The 25582-nt window shown below is 38.1% G+C and overlaps 1 protein-coding gene across 7 annotated transcripts in view; it reads right to left on the minus strand.

Moving 5' to 3' along the window:
• Window positions 1-24765, minus strand: part of ppfia3 (PTPRF interacting protein alpha 3) — a 44133-nt gene extending 19368 nt beyond the window's left edge. The window contains exons 1-15 of one of the 7 annotated variants that reach the window (XM_048203835.1): window positions 24630-24765; window positions 19977-21063; window positions 12753-12854; window positions 10678-10842; window positions 10042-10116; window positions 9885-9944; window positions 9679-9807; window positions 7506-7598; window positions 6632-6684; window positions 6172-6265; window positions 4402-4536; window positions 4196-4279; window positions 2646-2777; window positions 1262-1324; window positions 1072-1151 (exon numbers count right to left, since the gene is read on the minus strand). In XM_048203835.1, the coding sequence (XP_048059792.1) occupies window positions 1072-1151; window positions 1262-1324; window positions 2646-2777; window positions 4196-4279; window positions 4402-4536; window positions 6172-6265; window positions 6632-6684; window positions 7506-7598; window positions 9679-9807; window positions 9885-9944; window positions 10042-10116; window positions 10678-10842; window positions 12753-12854; window positions 19977-20309 (1598 nt within the window). In that variant the 5' untranslated portion in view covers window positions 20310-21063; window positions 24630-24765. Of the gene's footprint in view, window positions 1-1071; window positions 1152-1261; window positions 1325-2645; window positions 2778-4195; window positions 4280-4401; window positions 4537-6171; window positions 6266-6631; window positions 6685-7505; window positions 7599-9678; window positions 9808-9884; window positions 9945-10041; window positions 10117-10677; window positions 10843-12752; window positions 12855-19976; window positions 21064-23160; window positions 23849-24528 lie in introns of those variants that run through there. The other 6 variants (XM_048203827.1, XM_048203817.1, XM_048203843.1 and 3 more) reach the window with 6 other exon arrangements.
• Between the last annotated feature and the right edge of the window lie 817 nt (window positions 24766-25582).

The raw sequence follows: 25582 nt of genomic DNA on the forward strand, positions 1-25582 counted from the left end.
AATGTTGAAAACTTACTGCGTAATACTTTTGTGAAAACCGTGATACATTTTTTCAGGATTCTTGTATTAATAGAATGTTCAAAAGAACAGCATTTATAGAGTACCTCAGGGATGACGTGTTTTTGTAGGCCAACCCGGAAGTTAGCGGTGCACGGTTTCCCTCGATTGAAAGCCTATGCATTTTTCCCATAGACTTTTGGAAAATCGCAGAAAAAAAGCTCAGTGTTTAACAAAGAGTTATGACACTTACACGTTTTGTCTATCAAGATTACAAGTTAACACAACATTTATACATTTTGAAGCCTAAATAAAGTGGTCAGATATAAAAGGCAAACAGTAGGCTATAAATGGACTACAGCACACCATCGTCGCGGATCAACGTCGCCACCACCAAACTTCCTCAAACTGTATTTAAAAAACATCTTTATTTATAAACATGCTCGCTGATTATGATCTGTGCTGTTATGAATACTTTTCCACTTTTTCATGAGAAATGCTGTCCAAATGTCCCGTTTTTAATGATGACGTCTAAAGTCCCCGACAAAGGAAGTAGTTCCTTTTAGCAACTTGTTAGCAACCGCCGATTTTAAGACACAATAAAGGTTTAAAAAATCACAAGCGGGTTTTAACTGGTGTGTTTTATGTCATAGATCAAAACGTGAAAGTATTTAGAGGCTTTGTTAACCACAGACCTTATTTCAGGCGATTTAGCAAAAACCCATTAAAAAAACCCATAGACTTTACGGCGTTGGAACCGGAAGTCCTAAAATGCTAACTCGCTTCCGGGTTTTGCCTACAAAAATGCGTCATCCCTGAGGTGCTCTATTTGAAGCATTTCTCATTACTGTCACTTTTTTATCTCCTAACTCAATAATTTTTTTCAAAAAAAAAAGAAAAAAGAAAAAGACGCCCCAAACTTTTGAATGTGTGTCACATGTTGAAGTAAAATGGATTGTAAATAACGTTTCATGTCAACTTTAGAATAAATATTGATTAATAAATCTGTCAGGCTTCATGAAGTGTCATAAATGATCTTTTAATAGAGGACAGCAGAAATGTTTTGTGTCTTACCGTGAGTAAGAGGAACCAGGTCTTCCTCTCAGCTGGTCCAGCTCTAGCTGAAGCCTCTCCAGCTCTGCAATCAGTTGATCCTAGGAGGAATAAGACATTAGTATCAGATAATGTAGCCATCTGGACACAGGTCAAAAGAACAGAACCTTTTTTTAGCAGCAACTTTTTTATAGTTTATAGAGGGATGTACCTTGTTTGCTAAGAGATCATCTTGGATCTTCTTCATGTTAGCAAGCTCCTCAGAGAGAGCGTTCTGTAAAACAATACATTACATTTACATTCAATCAAATGTCAGACATTTTTACCCAAAGTACTTTGTATGTTTGGGAATCAAACCTATGACAGTGGCACAGTTAAGGTGTGTTCATGTCACATCAGCATTACCGTAATCACAAAGCATTTACATCCTCATGGAACTTGTAATTACACATGAAAACTCTGAATTTTTGAAGAGCTCTGACTGTGACTCTGAAAAATGTAGCGGCTTCGGCAGTAAATTGTAGTTAAGAAGTTATCGCATAATATTTCTATTTAATAATTTGCATAATTGACTATTGAGCATGTCTCAATCTGAAAATAAACAAAAATACCATTTAATGTAGTTAGCACAGAGATTTATATCTATCTAATAAACTATAATGCACTGCATAACAACATTTACTTCTTGAATTGTAATAGCTATAGAAATGCATCATTCCAAGTCCAAGGGCGTGAACAGCTCTGGGCAGAATGTCCGGGTTGTCATCTAGTAATTACAGTAATTACGACAATCTCCATGATAATTCTAGTCTTTTGTGATACCTGGAAAAGGATTTTTAAAAATAAGAGATCGCTCACATAAAAAACAAACAAATATAAATATTTTAAAACCGATCACAACGAGAAGAAAATTATAGAAAAACTATGGCTTTAATTCATGATTTTCATTGACCTTTTAAGATTTTATTAATTTCCATGACATTTCCAGACCTGAAAATCATGAAAATATTCTGGAAAACCTGGGCATCTTGTGTTTTTAAGGCAGTATGGTTATATAAAAATAATTTTCCTAACTTTTAAAAATGCATCTTGAGACATACCATCTTCAATCTGTTTTTGAATGCCAGAACACGCCTTTTGTAAATGCCCCCTTACAAACACATCCGTCTAAGGTCAGACGAACCAGAAACAGCCTAATTATACTTTCTCCAGACAGATTAGTTAACTACAGTATTTGTTCAGGCATCCCACGACTAGATTTTGAAAATATGTAGTTTTGCAAATTCCTACACCATAGTCTAGTCATGTCTTTTGTGCTCTTCTGTTTCTGACATTAAGCACAAATTACATTTTGGCCATTCATCACTGATTCTCTAATGAGAAATGCATTGAACACCTGCTTTCTTGCTGAAATAAAGAGGGCGGACACAGAGGAAGCCTGGAACTCCTATTAGACTCAAATAAAATTGAGGCAACATCTGGATTTTGAGGTAAACATCAAAGATGTGGTGACATGTCAAGGCTATTTTTCTGTTTTCTGGATGTGTATGCAGCAATGTCAAAGAAATCAAATCTGAAATTGTGGAGGATCGTACCTTCTCCTCCAGAGCAGCCATTCTCTCTTTCAGGTGCAGCTGAAGTCTCTCATTGGACTCAGACAGAAGCTTGTCCACCGTGTCAGAGAGACGCTTGTTGTGTTCGTCGTTCATCCGCTCCCTCTGCCTCGCCTGATAGGAGTGTGAAAAAAAGAGAGAAAGGAGAAGGATGATGAATACTGAGTATATACTTAACTAACAGTGAATAAAAGGTATGTGACATGAAGGTGATGAGAGATGACGCCATGTGATTTCAGGCAGAGATCTAAGAATAACACTATTTTGATCCCTATTCCACTGGTTCTTGTTAAAGTCGCACATCCCACCAGACGGGGTTCTGCTTTAATGATGGAAAAAGAAGTGAAGTGCTACAAGAAACTTGTCAGATCAGTACCTTAAAAGCTAGAAGTTGGCATTAAATATAAACAGACTACATAAACCACTTGTTTTTTTAAATATGAAGATGTGAAATGCTTAAAAGGTTTTTTTACATGTGCAATACTCACACAGTCTACTTTGGTTTCAATTTGGTTTGACTCTACTCCAGATGAGTCTAAATGTTTTTTTAGTATTATTATTTTTTAAATGTATTTAAAATGAACATCTATTTAAATATTTGTAAATTTTTGAAGATGCAAATTGTTTTTTTTAATGTTGTTCATGTATTTTATATCTAAAGAAACACACGTTGTAGATGTTAGCTCATTTAGGGTGTGTTCACACTTGTACTTTGATTCTCTTTGATTATTTTGATATGGACCAAAAAAGAAAATGATACATTTAGTCCTGGTTCACTTAGCATTCACACTGTCATTTTTAAGGCCAAACCTAAAGATACAAAACATAACACAGCTTTTATGGTGTAGATTTTGTGACAGAACTTACCACACATCCAAAACAATGCTGTGTGTAAAACAATACATGTACATACATACACATGACGGTATTTTTACCAGTTGAGAACTCACAAAGAGTTTATAAAATATGTGAAGGAGTCAAAACTGTGCCAGGAATACCTCAGTTGAAGTTCTGGCACCTGTACCAAACTGTAACGGGCAACATTGTGACAATGACAAGAAAAACCTGCTTGAGCATTCTGTCCTTTTTGGGGACACATATTGTGACATCACTTCCAGTTTTTGGTTTGTTTAGGTGTCTTTGGTCCATGTTGCAGTCATGTTTCAGTCGAACCACACCAGAGTTCATTAGGAAGCAGTGGGTCTTGCTTGTTTGGGTTGCATCAGGGTTTAGATGGCAGCTTTCACATTGATTAAAATGAACCACACTAACAGAGCAATCAAACCAGAGATCATTTTAAATCGAACCAAACCCCAAACCTGCCAAGTGTGAACACACCCTTAGAAACTCCTAATGTTGATGTAATGTTTGTGAAAGTATAAATTCTGCGCATATGTCAACTTGATATTTTTAGCATGCATATTCATTTTTTAACTTTTTTATGCTACTGCAAAAGATCATCCATAGTAAAAATGCCTCACTTTATCTGAGCCTGACATGCTGAACAAACATAAAAAGAGAGGACAAGTCACCCTCTGTAGCTCCTGATTCTTCTCTTCCAGTTGTGCCTCCAACTGTCGCAATCGCTCCTCAAAGTTGCCGTGACGCTCCTCCGCCTAAACAACAGAGCAGGGGTAAAATACATCTGAACATAGTTTCAACCTGTTCTCCAATTAGAAATGTATTAATAGCAGAGGACCACAAAGAGACAAACAGATCTGAACCTGACAGCACACACCTTGTTGAGTGCCGCCACCCTCTGGGCTAGCTGAGCCTCGATCTCGGGCAGCGTCTCAGCCCTCTGGAGGGTTTGCTGCAGCTTCTGCTTAGCATCGTCCAGACGCTCTTGGAGCTGCCTGTTTTTCTCTTCGCTCTGAGGGATGAGAAGTGACAGAACAATGAGACCAAGACAATAAAGAACACCTAAGGAGCATGGTCTCTTCAGGGGACGAAAAAAGTGTTTTGTAAAAAATACTGTGGACTTTCTCTTAAAATCTCACAAGGTCACAAATGAAGCCAAAGAACTAAATGAAAATAATAAAGAAATAAAATTATGAACCAAAATTTATCAGGTAAACAAATGTAAGCAGATGAAAGGTTTAATCATTATTACTTTATCGATCATTTAGATTCATAAGAAAGGCAAAGACATATGTTACGTAAAACCAACACGTCTAATTTTTAATTCTAAATAACCCACAAACCTTTAAATCAACAACATAAATTCACTTAGATTTAAATGCAAACAGTAATTTAGGTACATTAACACTGATCTGTGGTTCCATAGCTAAGAATGTCTAAATCTATTTAGAATGTCTATTTATTATGAATATAGTGTTGCTCATTGTGGAAGTAATTTTTAAGATTTGACAGCGAAAGGCTTTTAACAAACATAAAGATATGGAATGAATAACTTTAACCAGGAAAAAAAAAAAGAAAAAAGTCCATTCCATTACTATAAATCTGAAGTCAGATTTTGAATGCTTGCAAATGGTATAAGCTTGTATAGTTCTATAATTCATGAAATGCAAGACATTAAAAAACAGATTTATAAAAGTACAAAATAAGTTGTAAGTTTAAGAAACATTCATCTGTGATATTAATAATAATAATAATAATACAATATATTTTTTTTTTTTTTTTTTACATCAGAAAACCAATCAATTTACATTGATACAGTTTATTCATAACCATTACATTTTAAATAAAATTTAGGCTACCTTTCCAAAGTTGTTACTTTTTGAATAAACTAATACTTTTATTCAGCATGAATGCATTTAATTGATCAAAAGTGACAGTGACAAGTGTTTTACATTAAATAAAAAACTATTTCAAATAAACGCTGTTCTTTTGAGCTTTCTAGTCATCAACAAATCCTGAAAATAAATGACCAAAGTTTCCACAAAAAATTAATCAGCACAACTGTTTTTAATATTGAAAATAATAAGAAATCTTTTAAGCACAATAAATATATTACAATAGATAAGTTATTTTAAACTGTAATATATTTAACAATATTACAGTTTTCACTGTAAGACCTCAAACTTTTGAACTGTAGTGTAAATTATATTTAATATAAACCTTTATATTAAAATATTTAATTTAGCTGTTATTGAAATAAAAATATCACGCTTTCAGTGTCTATGCTTTTTTTTCTATGTATAATAATTTTATTATTATGGGAAAAATCATAGCTTGACGTTGTGGTTAGAAAAAAAAAATCAAGGCCTAATTGTTGACTAATAACCTGAATTTAGAAGAGAGAAAAAAATCTGCAATAGTGTGACCCCCCCATTGGCCTAAGGTAAAATCTGAAAGATTTCTTTCAAATATGAAAAGAAAGAAAAGTCTTGAAGCCTTTTCACATGAAATAAAAACAAAACAAAATCTTCAGGCACAAATGGCACCATTTCCTGAGAACAACCCCCAGAGACTCCTGTTGATGAACACACTGTTAAATGTTCCTTCAATAGTTACACCTTTCATGTGTGTCTGTACATGATTGTACCTGTCTGTATAAAGACTCTTTGCTGGCAAGCTCGTTCTCCAGCTTGTCTTTGATGTCATGGAGAGAGGTTGCCTCCCTCTGGGCACTGAGGTACCTACAGACAAAAACACACACGGTGACGATCTGCAGGGCGCTTCATAAATCAAAACTGAAACACTATGTGTGTCATTCGAAAGTGCATTCTGGGCTAATTCCCACAAAAACTCAGCAGTGAGATCTGGGGCCAGTTGCATAAACTTAGTCACTATATTAAGACTGTGTCTTAAGAACTAGTTTGACCAACTTGCAGTTAACCAAGGGGTAATCAATGTTATTTTTCTAATTCAAATTACACCAGTCTACCTTTTTATATAACAGACTTTTAAAAATTAGGACCACTCTTCAAGAAAAACATTAGTGTCTTAACTTTTAAGACTAGTCTAAGTGGTTTATGCCCCTGGTCTAATCTGGTCTAGTTTACCTGCGCTCTAAAGTGGTGATTCTTTCCTCCATGTCCTCTCTTTGACACAGCGCCTGTGGTTGAGGGGAGGGAAAAATGTGACATGAAAAAGAGGGAAAATGTCAAAGAAAACAACATATGTTTAACTGATTGCAGAAATAAAAACACACATAAATGATCACAATCAGACCATTCAGTAACATTATTATGGTTGGGCACTGTCTAGACAGCAGTCGAACCGTACCATTTACTTCAAACTGAGCAGACTATAAATATTTATAGTGAAACAAAAAAAATTGTGTAGAATATTACATAATTATTATGAGGGAGGAGGAAGAAGTGATGAAAGAAAATTGTATCGGGGAAAAAAACGAAAGGCTGTCTTGGGAACTGTGAAAAAACCCCTTCATTTTCCACTATCGAGACTGTACTTTATGGCAGTCGAAGCAGATTATAAGCAACAAAACCTGCTCAAGGCAAAGGCATCCAGTTTAAATAGGACGCCAAGCCAGCACGGTAGCAACCAACAATTCCGGAAAATTCCATAACTAGCGAGTCGGTGACATGAAACAAGCGCTGTTGCCAAGTTGGCAAGTCATTGTTACCGCAGGAGAGTACAGCATGCTTCTATTATACAGAAAATTAGACTTCTTCCATGAGGAATGTCAGATAGACAGCTGATTATTTTGTTGGCAGTTTGATTGATCTCACTTTGGCTGGCAGGCACACCCATCAACAACTAGAGCACTTTACCAACAATTAATCATTGCATAGTGGCAGGAAACCCTTCTAAATGGGAAGGGAGGCGGGATGACAGCAAAACCGTGGTTGCGTGACACAGGGCTCTTGATTTTGTTTTGAAGCGCTCTCGATGAGAACTTAACCTCTGACCCACCTCTTTCACATCCCTCTGAAGCTTCTGATTGGCTTCCTCAGATTTAGCTAATTCCCTCCTGGCGGTAGTGAGCTGCTCCTCGATCTCTCCAACCTGCACATGGGAGACAAGGCTCAGACGTTAACATGTGCGCATGAACGCATGCAAACACGAAAACGAGCCAATGAAACTTGGATGCGTTCCAGTAGCCGTTTCTCCCTCTGCCATTTCTTGTTTTGTTTTTTTTTAAATCTTGGAATGCTGCACACATCCACCAGAGGGCAGCAGAATGTGACACCGTCTTTCGCTCAGCATCTTCTCTGGTCCTGTATCTCTATGGCAACCATAGGAATGCCAGGCTAACTGGAACCTTTTCATCCAAAATGTGTCAGTATTCAGAGTGTGTCATACTGTAGGTCTTCTCCCACCCCGTCTGTCCCGTATTTCCTTCCTGTGACTGTGAACATTATATATGCATCACACACACACTTACAAGCTCTGTTCCCAAACCCAACTGCCTTCCTAACCACCTCGTAAATTGTTCTACACATCACACAAATAGTGCACTTTGTTTTCATGTCATTTATATTTCAGTAGAGTTGCCATTAGTTTTGTGTATATATATATTGTATATACATACAAATGTAATACTAATTTAATTAACATTTTTATCATGAAATATGTATATAAGATATCTTTTTTTTTTATTACTGTAATTAGTTCAAACAACAAAATATACAAAAATATAATTTATATAAAATTTATAGTAAAATAAATAAATGGCACTGAATAAAATATTCTTTATTTTTAATTGAATTCTCTCGCCATGTCTGCCATCTTGGAATTATTTTTAATGCTCGGTACACACTAAAAGATTCTTAAAATCTTACAAGATTTTCAAAATGTGAGAGACCACAAACATGAGGACAAAAAAATCCTAGATTTAACCGTTTTGCTCCTATAAAGTGTGGTGTGCCGTGATGTGACAAAGACACAAACAGACTTTCAACCAGAGTCTCGACTGTGAACACAGGGAATCTCGCAAAATCTCTCGAGACTTCAGAATAAACATGGCGGACAATAGGCAAGAAATTGTGATGATTTTGACAGAAAATTCACAGGGAAAAAAAGAAAAGGATTTGGGTAAAGTCGTAGAGACGGCAGGAAAACGGTCTTTACTTTGTGCTGCATCTTCTGTTAGCTTGTTTTCTGATTGGATATTGTTTCATTTCACGTGATAATCTCCAGAGCGTGTTTACGTTTGTCCTCGGGGTTCCCTCCACACATCGGGATTTCTAATCGTAAATATTCAACGTGGAATATTTATGATTCACGATCAGGGCAGCTCCGACGTTCTTCCGAGCAGATTCAGTCACTCTTAACACACCTCACACCACAGAAAAATCGGATAAAATAATCTGCAGAACCATCAAGATAATCTGGACATTACCTAGGATTGTTGTAAGGGACAAATCGGCCCAAAATCATTATCCTGTGGTGTGTACCCAGCATTACTCAGCTCAATTAATTCATTATGGCAGAGATGTCCAATCCTGCTTCCTGCAAAATTTAGCTCCAATCCCAATTAAAAACACCTGAACCAGATAATCAAAGGCTGCGTCCGAAATCGCATACTCTCTTGAGTAGGTACTTGTTTTAAATAAGTAATTACTTCACATGAATGTATGAATAGTTTGAATGTGTGTAAAATGAATGTAATCTGGACATAATACATTCGCCATGTTGCCCTTATCACGTGACCTACCAGCATCAGTTACGTCGCTTCACTGCCATTCACAAATCCTCTCCCATGGCCTCATGGGATAGTAAAGTGTCCATCGTATGCACACTTCAGAATCTCGCTGGAAGAAGTAGGTCATCTAGTTATTTTTTGGCTACTGTTTTATGAGTACTGCGAATTCGGACATACTGCTTTTGTCACATACTGTTTTTCACCTACTATATAGTAGAGAAGTATGCAATTAAAGTCTTCCATATTACTAGAAACCTCCTGGCCGGTGTTTTTGGATAGGTTGGACACCACAGTATTATGGGATTGCACTCTCTGTGAAGTATACACGCAATGTTGGATAAATGTGGCTAGAACTTGGCTTGAATCAATTTGTCTTGTCGGGAGTGTGCCTACTACGATGCCTTGAAATGCTCCCTCTGCAGGCAGCAGTGCAACACTCACCTGTCTGCACATGAGCGCCAGTCTTTCTTTTAACTGTGAAAGCTCTGCTCTCTGTCGCTCTATCTCTCCCTCTCTCTGTCTGTCGATCTCACCATCATCCAAGATGGAGGAGGGGCCGTTCGGGAGCCGCTGCGTGAAAAACAGAGGAACATGAGGAAAAGAACAATGAAAAGATTCAATACAAGATTCAAACAGTTGTGACTCACCTCCTTTCCATTGTCCAAACCCCGCTCTCTCCTTTTAATCTGATCCCGTAAAGACAGTACCTGAGCATAACGAACAAATCTAAGCATGCAGGACCAGCGTGCCACGTACAGAGAGAAAAGGGGGTACAAACATATATCACGATAGTATGATGTTCACCTCATTTGTAGATGATTCCAGCTCTTCCTCTAGAACGGCGACTCTCTCTAAAGCCACACGCAATCTCTCACGCACCTGAGGGAGAGAAGAACAATAGACAATGAATCAACAGGGAGAACCTGTCCAAAAATACATCCCCTCCTTGAACAGACACATTTATTCTATAGACGTCTGGCTGTTTACACATTGACATCGGCCTTAAAAACTTCTTAATGAGTTTGTAAAGTGCAATCTGAGCAGGTTCACCTGCTTCAGTGATAGCTGTGCCTTAACACAGAATTAATAGGTTATGGTTTCTGGGTCTTAAAGGAAAAATTCTACCAAATAAATGAAACTACCTCTGCACCAGAGAAATAATGGCTTAGATTTTGTTATTTCCCCTCACATAAAGCTTTTTGTATGGCTTTAGAAGACTTTAAATTTGTCATGAGGGTTCCTTTTGTGATAGTTTTATGGTGCTTTTGGTCATATTTGGAGCTTTAGACCAATGTGTTTTCATTATAAGCAGGACTAACTAGCACAACACAGGGAAAACAGAAACTAAACAACAGCTGTGGTCACAAAAATTCAGATATTTGGATTTATCGTCATGCCGACATGGTGTAGGACAGGACAGAGTAGGGAAGGGCTGCTGACCTTTTCATCGAGGGCTTTATGGTGTTCGAACAGGGACTTGAGGGCCTTGAGCACCTCCACCTCGCTGGAGACTCCAGCAGGAGACTGAGCCTGCCTCTTCACCACAGTCATCCTCAGAGAACGCTCGTGACGAGACACCAAACACTCCAGATGTTCCAGCAGGAGCTAGACGGCATGGGGAAGAAACCGAGAAAGTGAACTGGGGAGACTGGGACTAGTTATCACTCATTTTTACTCTAGTGAACATTTCCTAGGATAGGATCAATTTAGGAGAGTCACATACACTACCATTCAAAATTTTGTGGTCTGTAAGATTTTTTTATGTTTTTGAAGAAAGTCTTTAATGCTCACCAAGGTGGCATTTATTTGATTAGAAATACAGTAAAAAATAAAGTTTAAAAGAACATTATTTATTTGAAATAGATATATTTTTAACATTATAAAGGCCTTTTCTGTCACTTTTGATCAATTTAATTCATCCTTGCTTAATAAAAGCTACTGAATATTTTCCACATTACTGCCAAGGACAAAACATTCACTTGACAAGTAGACCTTGTGTCAAAACAGTAATATAAAGGTAATTTAGAACAACAACAAACAAAGCAATTCTATTACATTAACAGTGAAATTATTGTTGTAACTATTGAAGGGATAGTTCACCCAAAAATGAAAATTTGATGTTTATCTGCTTACCCACAGGGCATCTGAGATGTAGGTGACTTTGTTTCTTCAGTAGAACACAAATTATGATTTTTAACTCCAACCGTTGACGTCTGTCAGCAGTATAATGCGTGTCAATGTGAACTCGAACAATAAGAGTCAAAAAAACACGACAGACAAATCCAGATTAAACCCTGCGGCTCGTGACGACACATTGATGTCCTAAGACACGAAACGATCGGTTTGTGCAAGAAACCAAACAGTATTTATATCATTTTTTACCTCTAAAACACCACTATGTCCAACTCCGTTCAGCATTCGCTTAGTGAGGTCAGAAAATGCGCTCTGACGACGGCAGTGATGTCTCGTGCTTATACTTCAATGAGTGCTAGACATCACTTCCATCGTCAGAGCGCGTTCAGACCTCACTAACCGGATGTGGAGGGAAGTTGGACAAAGTGGTGTTTTAGAGCAGTGGTTCTCAAACCTGTCCTGGGGACCCCTCACCACAGCACATTTTGCATGTTTCCCTCATCTAACACACCTGATTCAACTCATCAACTAATTAGTAGAAACTGCAAGAGTTGAATTGGGTGTTAGATGAGGGAGACATACAAAATGTGCAGCGGTAAGGGGTCCCCAGGACAGGTTTGAGAACCACTGTTTTAGAGGTAAAAAATGATATAAATACTGTTTGTTTTCTCGCGCAAAACGATCGTTTCGTGTCTTAGGACATCAATGCGTCGTCACGAGCCGCAGGGTTTAATTTGGATTTGTCTGTCGTGTTTTTTTGACTCTTATAGATGGAGTTCCCATTGACAAGCATTATACGACTGACAGACCGCAATGGTTGGAGTTAAAAATCATAATTTGTGTTCTACTGAAGAAACAATGTCACCTACATCTTGGATGCTCTGGGGGTAAGCAGATAAACATCAAATTTTCATTTTTGGGTGAACTATCCCTTTAAATCAAAGTATATTTCTCTTCAGGTTTTACATCTTTTTTACATTTATTCCAAAATAACAACCATAAGAACCATTAAAACTCAATGGGCTCAGGGGAGGCAAGAGAGAGACGTTGCTTCCCTCGTAACTTTAACCGCTCATGTGACAGTGTCACTTATCCAACATTTTGATTATACACATATGATTTACACTTTTTATTGGCATATTTTGTAATATTTGCATTTTTTTTTTTTTTTTTTTTTATTCTACAGTGAATTATTTTCCATTTTTAAAGAGGCACTGCCTTCCTTGCCTCTGATATATGGCAAGAGTAAGATATTGCACCCCAGCCAAAACATTTCATCAAAAACAAACACCCTAAACACAAAACCACAAGCACAGGCAGGCAATATAAGAGGATATGATGTCTGTTTCACACACACAGATTATGGTTATGGGGTTACTGACCCGTGTATTGTTCCTCTCCGCCTTGAGCTCAGCAATCTCCTCTTCTCTCTCCAGCAGCTGCTCCCGACATACATTCAGCTCTTTGGTCAACACTGCAAACTCCTGCTCACACACAAACACGCACAACAACAACAACAACAACAGAAAATGAGCTCTGTTCTGATCTTTACAATCAACACAAATGAACCAAAGTGTGTGTATCCAGTGCTGTGGTCAGCCTGAAATATATTTACAGATCTTTCAAACCACACACACGATGAACACATACACCATATACATGTGTCCAATGTGTCTGGGCTTCAGACAGCCTGCCCACGGACCGCCCACAGACTCACTGACCATCTGAGGCATTACTGCACAGTGCACACACAACTGAAACTGCACTTTCTCGATCTGATTGGCTGACTTCACCAGGTGTAAGTCGCATACTGTCCGAGTAGGTACTACATTTGTATTTGAATTTACTTCACAACCGTTAAAAAAAGTATGTTCTATATAGTATTAATGTGGGTAAGTATGAAAGAAATTTCACATTCATAAAACCCCCTCCATGGCCTCATGGTAAAGTTTTTGTCCAGTGAAAGCGCACTTCAGAATCTCGGCGGTAGTAGGTCATCCGGGTACTTTTTCAAATACTATGTATTAGTATGTACTAACTCTTTTGCCATGCTGTTTTTTGCATACTATATAGAAGAGAAGTATTCGATTTCAGTCATGTATTTTCAGTCATGTTTACAGGTTACCAAGCTGATACAAGAAGTACGGTTGTTTTGAAGATTAAACAACACTGAATTTGACAAATTTTAACAGGTTAGAGGCTATTAAAAATCATTTTAGTGTTATTACTACATTAAACTGCTTTATATAGTGTTGAATATAATGTACAATAATGCAATGTGGGAATATTTGTGGGTCCTGATAATGCCAAATGTCTTGTGTTACCAGTAAAAAGTGGCCTATATAATTTAAATATATCTAGTCAATGACACAGCACAAGCATTCGTATTTTTCTGTATTTTCAGCTTCAGAATCATGAATATTTTTATTCTGGTGTCACCATTGTCCTGTGCATTGGGTTACCAGCACCAAGCCTATTCATTTCCACCCCCAATGTAATACCAAATTTAGCATTTAATCAACAGTATATTTTTTTGTTAACCTTTTACCATGTCTTGGAGTATCGCAATAATATCGTATCATGATATGTATCGAATCATGACACAAGGGTATCATTACACTCCTAATAATTACAATTACAACAAAAACATTCAATGACAGCAAGTGGCCGTGTCAACAGCAAATGAACACAACAGATCTCCAAAAGTGAAAAATGTACAATAAATGTACTGTGGTATGATATCACCCTTAGGTCATTGTGATACCTGACCCAGATGACAAACATCAAAATGTAAATGTAAATGTAAACTGAAATCGTATTTCCTTTTCACCCTCAATAACTATTATTTTTATTAAAATACACAGAATCAGAATCTTGAATCAAATAATTATTTTTAATACATTCAACTTCCAGTTTCTGTTGATAAAGAACGTTTGGAAGCAAGCAGCATTGTCATAATTACAGCAGAAATGCTAGAGGAAATATCTTAGCCTATATGGGGGTCAAAAAGTTTGAGAACCACTGCTTTACATTACATTTTTTAAAGGTGCCATAGAATTTAAAATTGAATTTACCTTGGGATAGTTGAATAACAAGAGTTCAGTACATGGAAATGACATACAGTGAGTCTCAATCACCATTGTTTCCTCCTTCTTATATAAATCTCATTTGTTTAAAAGACCTCCGAAGAACAGGCGAATCTCAACATAACACCGACTGTTATGTAACAGTCGGGATCAATAATATGTACGTCCCCAATATTTGCATATACCAGCTCATGTTCAAGGCATTACACAAGCCAGAATTAACGTCTGGAGCAGCAGGTAAGCAAGCAAGGACAACAGCGAAAAATGTCAGATGGAGCAATAATAACTGACATGATCCATGATATCATGATATTTTTAGTGATATTTGTAAATTGTCTTTCTAAACGTTTCGTTAGCATGTTGCTAATGTACTGTTAAATGTGGTTAAAGTTATCATCGTTTCTTACTGTATTCACGGAGACAAGACTGTCGTTATTTTCATTTTTTAAACACTTGCAGTCTGTATAATTCATAAACACAACTTCATTCTTTATAAATCTCTCCAACAGTGTGTAACGTTAGCTTTAGAGAGGGCAGAGAGCGCGAGCATTTAAAGGGGAAGCAGGCTGAATCAGCGCATATTTAATTATGCCCCAAAATAGGCAGTTAAAAAAATGAATAAAAAAAAAATCTTTGGGGTATTTTGAGCTGAAACTTCACAGACAAATTCAGGGGACACCTTAGACTTATATTACATCTTGTGAAAAAGCGTTCTAGGGCACCTTTAATAGTTTATTAAATACTTAAACAATTTAATTGAATAGTTTCTCATCTATGACTTCAATTAATTTGTATAAACCAATCCAAATAGGAAGTAGCCATTTAAACTCTTTGTGTAGAGAAATAAATGATCTTCAAAAGTTAACAATTACAAAGTATTTCTGCATTAATGGGAAAACCCTAAGATGACAGCAGCAAGAAATCTTTGTTACAAAAGTGTAGAAAAGATTTTGAAATTATTGCACATTTACATTGAGATCAGTGCTCGTTTGCACTTTCCATGTGTATTGTTGCAGTTATGTGTTTTTGTTATATCCTCACTGCGAGCAGTTTTGCATATATTGATCTCTTTACCTGCTATTTATCTATGTGCACATATTCTGCAAACAAATCAACCAAAAACTGAATGTGTTGAAGCACTGATCTAAAAAACATGAGATTAACCACAAATTATTGACATTGAACGATTTCATTTATTGACAGCCCGGTGTCATTTCATTGGTTGTCTGAGGCTGTTGATTTGTAACAGAGGCTGGTTTTTATAAATGCCAAAATGCTGGTATCGTACAGCCAACTCTTGTTTGTGTGCATGTTAGACTGAATCAGAGTTTGTTACTTTTTTGCTCTTGTGTGAACAGATGACAAAGTCCACATTCTGAACACTCCAATGAGCAACTCTCGGGTGTAAGGTCTTCATAGCACCATGTTGTGTAAGATGACATATGGCCTCACATGGCTACCACTGCGAGCATAAAGCCACACTATCTTTTTCTAGCTGCCTATATGTGACCGGGTGCCTTCACCAACACCTCCCCTGTCTTACGTAGATAGAATCGCCACGTGCACATGGAAGTATGTGCTTTGTGTATTCATTTACTTAAATGCACAGCAGATGTTGGAATTTTTATTAAATGATGTTGAAATATGCATGCGAAATGACATGAAAAACGTTCGTAAGTAAAGAACCACCAATAACGAGACCTAAAAGTGAATCAAATCCTGTTCAATCAAGTCAGCGACTCTTTGGACATAAACAAAGTAAATCTGAGCCAAATCTTACTAAGCAATTACACTCACTCTGCAATGCAAACCAAACCGCAATCAAAAGGCGTTTACCAACCAAAGCACAATTTCCGACCAGTCATGACGCATGTACCTTCTGAGCTCAAAACGGCCAATCATGTTCCCTTTCCTTCATGATGAATGTGTTTGGTGGGTCATCCCGTCTCCATCCCGTCTATCTAACTGCCTCACTTTCTGCCAACATGCAAAAATAGGGGAAAGAAGCTGGAGCAAGAATTAGGAGAGGAAAGGAAAAGAAGGAGGAGTGGGGGGCTAAGCTTAGGAGTTGTATAGTGGTACACAGATGGTAACTCAGTGGGCCCATAGGACTTTGGCATTCTGGAAATGTACCTTGCTGAGATTGGACTAGAATTATGTTTGGCACAAGTATGCCAAACACAATTGCGTGATAATGTCCTGCCTTATTTCTCTCTCTCATTCAAACTCCTACAACGGTTCTACTGACACAAAGGACCTCAACAATGGATTTACATCCTCTTTTTCAGCTTTTGTCTCTTTCTCGATTCGTTTTTCTCTCATATGCCCAATGCTGATGGGATGCACCGACTGAACTCTGCTTAATGTATCACTGCTCTGAATATGTGTCTGCTTATTTCAGAGAGTGTTTGCATATGTTTGTGTGTGTGTGTGTGTGTGTGTGTGTGTGTGTGTGTGTGTGTGTGTGTGTGTGTGTGTGTGTGTGTGTTTGTGTGTGTGAGTGGGATATTGATTCCACTCTTCTCTGTGGTATTTATGCCCCTTAAATATCCAGTCATTGTCCCAGAAAATGGGTCTCTCTGATACCTGTTATTTCAAGCCACATGACGGTGGCGGCTGGCTCCAAAATGTTTCCAGTGCCATGTATACTGATCAATAATTGGTACACAAATATGTATATGTATGTATGTAACTGCATGTAATTATGCATAATTTATAGTTACTACTACAGTAACTACATGTAACGTGTAACAATGACACTGGGAAAATAAAGTGTTACCCAAAAATCTTTTTTGTTCATCAGTAAATTTGTCTTATATACATTTTAAAACATCTGAAAAATCTTAAACCACAATTCATTTATGAGAAACAAAACTTGTTTTCATGGCATATACAGATGATGAATTACCTTCTCTTTCTTACTCCATTAGCATTATTTTTTATTTTTAGCATAAATGTAACAAAATAAGTAATACACATTGTTCAATTTTAAACTGATAAAAGACTAATGGGGTAGGAAATGTAATTTACATATTCTGTAACATGACAGCCAGAGAAAATATTTAGCAGTGCAGTCAATCACAATATGGCTATGTTCAACTCTCTGACTCAAGTAGTATCGTGTTCTGTCTCTTTTATGGAAAGGGCGAGATGTTATGCTGAAATTTTACAGTTACACAGGAACAAAACTATGACATTGCAACCAAATTCAGGCAGTGGCAACAAATTTATGAAATTCACATAGTATGCAAAGAAAGACCAACTAGTTTTCTCCATTAGGTAACTCATAAATTGTGGTTCAAAGATTTTGGGATATTAGGAGTGACTCCTTTATTCTGTACACACACATTACTTAAAAGATTCACTTCTGCAATTAAAATTGTTTGCCGCTTGCAAAATATTGTGTTCTTTGTATGTTCTTCAGCGCTATAATATGACAAACAGACAGCAAGGATGACAGTGACTTAAATTACAAAACTAAAAGTATTGCTTTGTTCTTGCATTTAAACATAACACAGCTCTTCCATAAAAGGCATGCTTTTACATGAGTTACAGAGTTGAACAATGCTGTACTATGATTGGCTGGACTGAAAAAGTTTCTACTGAAAAAGTTTGCGAAATGTATTAGTTAATGAAAATTAGAGAGAAAAATCTCAAAACATCTAAACACGAATCTAAGGTGAACTCAAATGTATAAATGCGGATTCAACAATCTGTTTGTAAATATAATATAAATATAACTCATGAACACACATTTATACTTTTTTACTTGTTATGCATTTGTTAATTGCATTTTGTGAATATATTAATTTTAATACTGTTCTCTGACCCTATATACAACTGCAATGCCCATCATATTACATCACCTTAAACTGCTATGATGTCATTAAAGGGTTTAAACTCATTATTTGACAAAATCTATCAATGAAACAACCAGGACTGTTCAAAAGATTACACTGGCCAACAAACAAAAAAGTTACGCCCAACATGTAAAACCGGATTGTAGATACAGAATTGTAAATAAGCAGATAATCTCAAAAAGATATGTAGAACACCTTAAATTAGATCAGAGGAGAGAAAACAGCTCAAGACCTGATGCAAAAAGGACAAGAACAGCCCACAAGTGCAAGATAAAGATTAGCTTGAATTTTAGCCAAATCAGACAGGTATAAATACAAACTGGAAATAAAAGGAAATAATACAAACCAAACAAGCTTAGTTCTGACCATCTAGATTCTTTACATCTGTCTATATGTAACATTACTTATACTTCATACTTCACTGGCAGCTCATCCTTCCTGAAGACATGGTTCATCTCAACAACCTGTTTTTCTAAACTATTATTCAGTACAAGACCTTCTTAAAGGAATATTCCAAGTTCAATACAAGTTAAATGAAAATTTGGCCAATATTTAACCAGCATTGTATTGTTACAATGTTGGTAGTATATGCAAATGAACACTGTGTACTCTTAATCCATGTTCCCTGCACCCATGGTATCCCCATTTTTTTGTCTACAAAAGTTCGCTGGATGCTGAGGCTTTTGGTCAAACACAAGGTTGAACTTCTGCATTTTGCATTCCCGTCCACAGACAGTCAAAAGAGGGCGGTGCCAAAATCAAAAGAGCATTATGGGTGCTTTAAGTTTTTGGTGAAAAAGGGAAAGTCACAGCCCTTTTCTTTGGTTTTCTCTAGTCATGCAGCACACTGATTTCATTTTTTTTTTTCATGTTTCTACTGCATAGACAGCCAAGTTCTATTAAAGGCCTGTCTTGTCAATGGTGAATTACCCCTTTAAGCTGAATTGACAGCATTTGTGATATAAAGTTGATCACAAAAAAAAAAAAAACCTTTTTGACCCTAATCTAAAAAAAAAAAAAATCGTTGCTATGGTGAGAAACTTACAATGGATGACAATGGGGCCAATTTTGGAGGATCGGAAGCAGAAACGTGAGGCTATCATTTTGTAAAAGCACGTTCATCAATTCTTCTGTTAAAACTTGTGTATTATTTGAGAAGTACTGTAAATCTGTTTAAATCACCATTTTTTGGTCATTTTAGGGTTTATGCTGGTGCACTGTTATGGCAACAACACTGTAAAACTGGATATAACTTTACGCACAGAAGGTTAGTAGAATTTTTTTACACTAAAATCATGTTAACACACATTGTTACATGTTGTGTGTTTGTTTTTTGAAACAGTGAGTTTTTTAATGTCAACCATTTGGCCTCATTCACTTACACTGAGTGCCTGTAACCCAGGTTTTTGCTTTATTTTTTAAGAAAATTATTATTATCATTATTTTTTTGTGGTAATCAACATTATGCCTGTCCAACAAATGCTGTCAATTCAGCTTATACCTTGCACTGAACCCTAGATATTCCTTTAAGACATGTTACTCCAAAGCCAAGATGATAATTTATAAAATCTTAACATGACATGGTGCACAACATATTCATATTACGAATATCATTTTAAAATAAGGTTTTAAACACACACACAGGATCCCCTAATCGTACCTGTGGCAGTGCGATGGAGAGTTGTCTCTGTAGCGAGTCCTTCTCGTGACCCAGCTCTCGCAGACGTAGCTGTGCCGTGCCGAGACTCTCCTGGGTCTCTCTGAGACTCTCTAGCAGCCGTTCTCTCTCCGTCAGCATGTTCACCATCAGAGACTCCAGATTTCCAGTGCTCCCACCCTCATCTCCACCGCGGGCCTCTCTGCCCCCATAGCCACCACCCATGCCCCCTGCACCGCCTCCCATACCCCCACCACCTCCAGCAGGAGAGGACGGGCCTCCTCCGCCACCACCCCGCCCGTCCTCCGAGATGGTGGGCATCACCTCACACATCATCTTGAAGCCGTGAAAAGGTGTGAGAGTTTGTTATCTGATAGCGTGAGGGAGGTTAAAGGTGAGTGTGTGTATGTGTTGGCCTTGCACTTTTGCAAAGAGGAATTTGCGAGAATCACAGTGTGGAACCGCAAATTTGACAGTGTTTGCGTGCCTGAGAGCCTACGGCAAACAGATAAACAACTTGTCATTCATATGCGGATGTCTAGGACGGAGTAACGTGTGGACTGTGGTAAGAACGTGTGCCGTAACAGTCAGTAACGTGTGTGGAATATTGCAGATATATAATGCGCCGTGCAGTTGTTCTCTTTCTTTTCCTCTATATCTTGTTCCTCAGTTAGTGTCTGTTTGTTTTCACCCTCTATTCAAGCTTTCTTGGTGCAATCTCTTAATTGCTGTGCTCTTCTTCAAGGGTGGGCCACTACTGCCAGTTTATCTGAGTGGTCTTCTTTGTGAGTTTATTATCCACGGCCTTCTCCTTTATTTTCCTCAGTACTCAGGTAGATTCATGAGTTGTGTTGCTATTTCCTGAATGGCTTCAAGGCTCCTGATTGGCTCTTAGTATGTGCTGTTCAAAATCCTTGGCTTGGGTGCGTTTGGGTTGAGCAGCAGGGTGTGGTCTCAGGTGGAACAAAAGTGGCAGGAGGAAACAGGAGGGGAAAGTCGCTGGGTCGCAGGGACTGGATTGGGTAAAAGGAAGGGTGGGCATGGAGGAGAGTCTTCTACCCAATGGGTTCGAACTTCAAGTAAAGGAGAGCTGGAGAGGGAAATAAAGGAGAGTGACATTAGCACAAATGGTCAAAGCTGGGCAAGTCATGAAGAAATCAAGCGTTATAGATCAAATCCAGTGAATTCCCAATCTCTTGGTAAACCAGATGGGTTGATGTTTCATTTCAAAGCAGTAAGTGTCCCAAACGACTTTAGGTATTTTACAATGGTGCTTTTATTGATCAACTCGGGGGATACCAAAAACAAAACAGGGAAAGAAAAGACCATAAATAGGGGGAAATAACACAATAAACAAAAACCAAAAAGGCTTCAGACAGCAAGAGGTGATAGAAAACTTTTATGATATCTAACTTTTGCAATTACTGATAAAACATGCATTCACTGCAGATATTTAATGCATTAAATGTTGTGATAGAAGCTGTCGGGTAACATCAGGACAGGGCAGCATCTGTGCTGTTGGATTACTTATCAGCTGTCATTTAAATTTAAAAATCATTAAAAATTGACATATTACTTATTATTATAAGATACAACAAGATATGCACATTTGTCTGTTTGCTTGTGCCATTTATAGTCCAACATGCATTTTAGTAATTTAATAAACTCGTGAAATATAATTTATATCCCTGACAATAACGCACAAGCCAAGAATTGCAACATGTAGGTCATGAGATTCTTACAAACACAGGCCTTGATGTTTCTTTTAATTTCAAAAAAAGATGATAATCTCCCATTTCTTAGCAGTTTGTAGCTGTTTATATCTAATATCTCCACAAATTACCTTTGCTTGGACATATACACATAAAAAGTAATGTTCGGTTACGGTGGATATTCTGAATATAACCCAAAAATCGTATTAATACAGGCACATGCCGTCTAATAATTCAGATTTCTAGAAACCAAAATACTCTGGCTTATACTGGTTAAATGGCAATTGCACATGCCTTATCACAATATGACCAAATTCTGTTACAATATTCTTGTGCATGTAAATGCATGGACTGAAATCACTCGGTTCTTCGACACAGGAGTCAGCAATGGATGGTGGCAGACACATTGGGGAGCATCAAACTAAAAATAACATTGTAACCATCGGGTTTCCCCATCACAGAAATCTGGGAATGGCATGAAAGAGCGTCCTGTTCCAGTGAATGTCGACACAGAGGAATTTGGAAGAATCAATAGAGCAGTGATTCCTCGCACAGGCCACAAATCGTGCTAAATACTCCCTGTCTTGAATGTTAACGACGTCGAGGCGAATGAACACAATGTATCAGCCTCGTTTCCGCGACTGTCATGCCGAACATTCAAATCAACACCCAATTCCATTTGTTTTGTCTGTCTGTCTGTCTGTCGGTCCGTCCGTCTCTCTGCCTCCCTCCCTCTCTCTCTCTCTTCCACAGACACACACCTATTTCAGATTCCCGTTCAATTTAGACAGCAGCTGTTTCCTAATACCACATCACACCGCTTTTATTTTCCGTTCGCCCCCTTTGGTATATGTGTTTCTCTAAATAGGATTTGTAGAGCCTATTAGTCACGAGGCTAATGGTTGCGCATGATATACGGAAATGAAATTCATGGTGTGTAACGATCATGTAGCCGGGCAGCGCTTTTTGTGTGTCCATGGACGTTGTCGAAACGCAGGAAGGAAACTGGTGTCGTTTAAAGGGAACCAGTGCGTGATTGGATGCTGCTGATCTTGTTTATTCCGTACTAACATGAAGAAAATGATTTAAAAAAATAAAAATAAGCACCGCTCCGTTTGCAGTTCGCCCAAACGACGCTGAGTTTTACAGTGTAAAAGGCTTGGATGGATGTATGTGTTGACGTCTTCCTCTGCCGTTCGCTCCACCATGATATATATGTGCCGTCTCTCTTCTGCAGAACCGCGACTGGACATGCCGTCGAAATGAAATTATTACATTTTAACTAGTCTAATGAATAACGCATCGTGACATTTCCTCAAATGTTGCTATTTTATTCTCTTCCTCCCATCCTTTCGCCTCGCCCCCTCCTCCCAAGTCCTCCATCCCCCTCCTCATCTCCACAGCTGGGCGATATCACACACACAAACATGCATATATAAGAAAATACATGCGATGCTGAAATATGCACCGCTCACCGTTGTCATCGTCGAGAGTAAACGCTAGACATCATCATCATCATCATCATCATTTCATCCCCGTCGACCCCATCGGAGCGCAGCGCTTTTGGGTGCCGAATTTGCCCAGTTATCAGCCTCCCCCCTTCCCTCTTCCTCACACATGTAACGACGGCACCGAGCGAGCAAACGTTACACCTAACCACAGACAACCCCAGTCTCTCTCTCTCCCTCTCTCTCTCTCTTCCTCTCCCCCTCCCTCTCTCGATGTAAAGGTGCTGGCTCTTAAAGAAACATTCGCGCCTGCTTTACCACCACAGTGATCACAAACACGAGCTGTTGCTAGGGCTACTGTCACTGGCTGTGTGATATCATGTCTGTAAGAGACACGGCCCACCACCTCACCAAAGAAGATAAACGTGTTATTTTAGGAGAAATACATGAGAATTCATGGGCAAAAGGTCCTAATGGTTAGCTCTGGGTACCACTGAGAAGTTGAGCAGTCGGTCCACTCTCTGTGTGTGTCGCCACATCCACTCCCTCTACCGGTCACTTTCGGTATTGCGCCTCTCAAACCATCCGCCGCACTTGCTAGCAGTTATCACCTCATTTTCAGCCTGCTTTTCAATGCATCGTCACTCAAGTGCGGCTTTTATTGGGTTTAAAACTATTATTTTATGATAATTGTGTTTTTGAGTAAAATAATATTTTGCATAGGCTAATATTCATTTTCGAAATCCGTCAGTCCACGTGTATGTCCTAAATAACACGATTCACTCTCCGTGATATTATGATGAAGTACTATTTTTTTTACATGAAAAATAATTTCTCTATTGAATTGTTTTCTATTTGAATACTTAAGCATGGATAAAACTAGTGTACTACAAATCAAAGACTCTCATCCAGGGTAGACGTTTTAAAGAAAGCCAACCGAAATGGGATCTTGTCGCTTAATAGCTCAATTCTCTAACCGTTAACTTCCTTACAGACATTTACGCAAAAAACGCGTTTTTGTTTTGTGATTAAATTTGAGATTTTTAAATCTATAATGAAGTTTTGTTATTTCTCCGTCCGATGTCGAAAGGAAAGCGCACGAGCTTCTTAGTTACTGTTGCTATGGTTTCCTCCTCAAACAAACTCAACGTCTGTTCATATTTAGCGTACAATAATTTAATTTAAATAAACCTGTAATACACCCTTATGTTGACTGAAACGTTGTAACATTTGAAACATTTATAATTTAAATAGTGTTTGCAACACCCCTAACCTTACTTTGACTAAATTTGGAAAAGCACCCCATATTTCGTAAGATGTCGAAAACCTTTCCCATAGAACTATATAGAAATGCAATAATAATAATAACTGTGATGTATATAGCCTATCACATACCCTATATTTTATATCCAGCCATGAAATTATCACAATAAGAAGCTATGAGGAGCGCTTGAGGAAAATCAAGCTGGGTTCACGCCATGTCGTAGCCTAATTACCGTAAATAAGAGATGACAACACGTGCCGCTGTACTTGGAGCTGTTCTCGTCCTCGAATTAGGATTTATACGTTTCTCTTGCACTATTAACTCCGAAATAAAACTGCAGTGGTCACATGGTACAAGTCGTATCTCTCAGAGAATTGCTAGTCTAAAGTCGTAATTACGAGTTCTATGATCACGTGAATGCGTTTTACAAGTCAGAATAGTTACGACATGGTGTGAACGCGCATTTAAATTACCCGCGACATGTCTTGCGCCGAGAATCCCGTTTCAGTGGTGGAGAGCGCAGACATGAATGCAACAAGCCAGTAAAAAACAGACACCGGTGACTTCTCCACCAATAAAACAGACGGCGAGGAGGGCTTCTGCATTGGTAAATGCCAATAAAACGAGGGGAGAACAGGGTGGAGCTATGAGAAGAGTCCCGAAAGGGATGACGTAATGTGTTTTTAGAGGATGATGTCATCGTTGTGCACAAGGAGAAGATTTAAAGACACAGCTGTGCTGTGGTACAACTTTCAGCTGGAGCAAGTGCTGCACAAAAACAGTGTGGGGGTGTCAGCTTAGCATTAGCGAAATAAAAACGACCTTACATGCTATTTTCTAAGCAGAAAATTTCCACTTCTCACTTTGAGAACCCCAAATCATATGACATTTTTACATAACACCCCCAAAATATACCAAGGTGCCAAAATGCTTGTGAGACTTTAACATAACACACCACTCTAAAGCATTACAATGTATCTGTAACTTGCATATCTTGTAGTACTAGCATCTCTACCCATGCACAGCCAGTCACCATGGCAACAGAGGCAACATGGTGTTGCCATGTCAGAGTGTCTTTTGGAGCTGCAGCATCAGAGCCTTCCAGGCCAGTGAGCACTTAAGGAAGGAGATAAGGAGAGGACGCTGTTGAGGAACACTGGGATATAACCAACCCTAGTCCTCACG

This window comes from Megalobrama amblycephala, linkage group LG1 (assembly GCF_018812025.1).
Source record: "Megalobrama amblycephala isolate DHTTF-2021 linkage group LG1, ASM1881202v1, whole genome shotgun sequence".
NCBI classification, from domain to species: Eukaryota; Metazoa; Chordata; class Actinopteri; order Cypriniformes; family Xenocyprididae; genus Megalobrama; species Megalobrama amblycephala.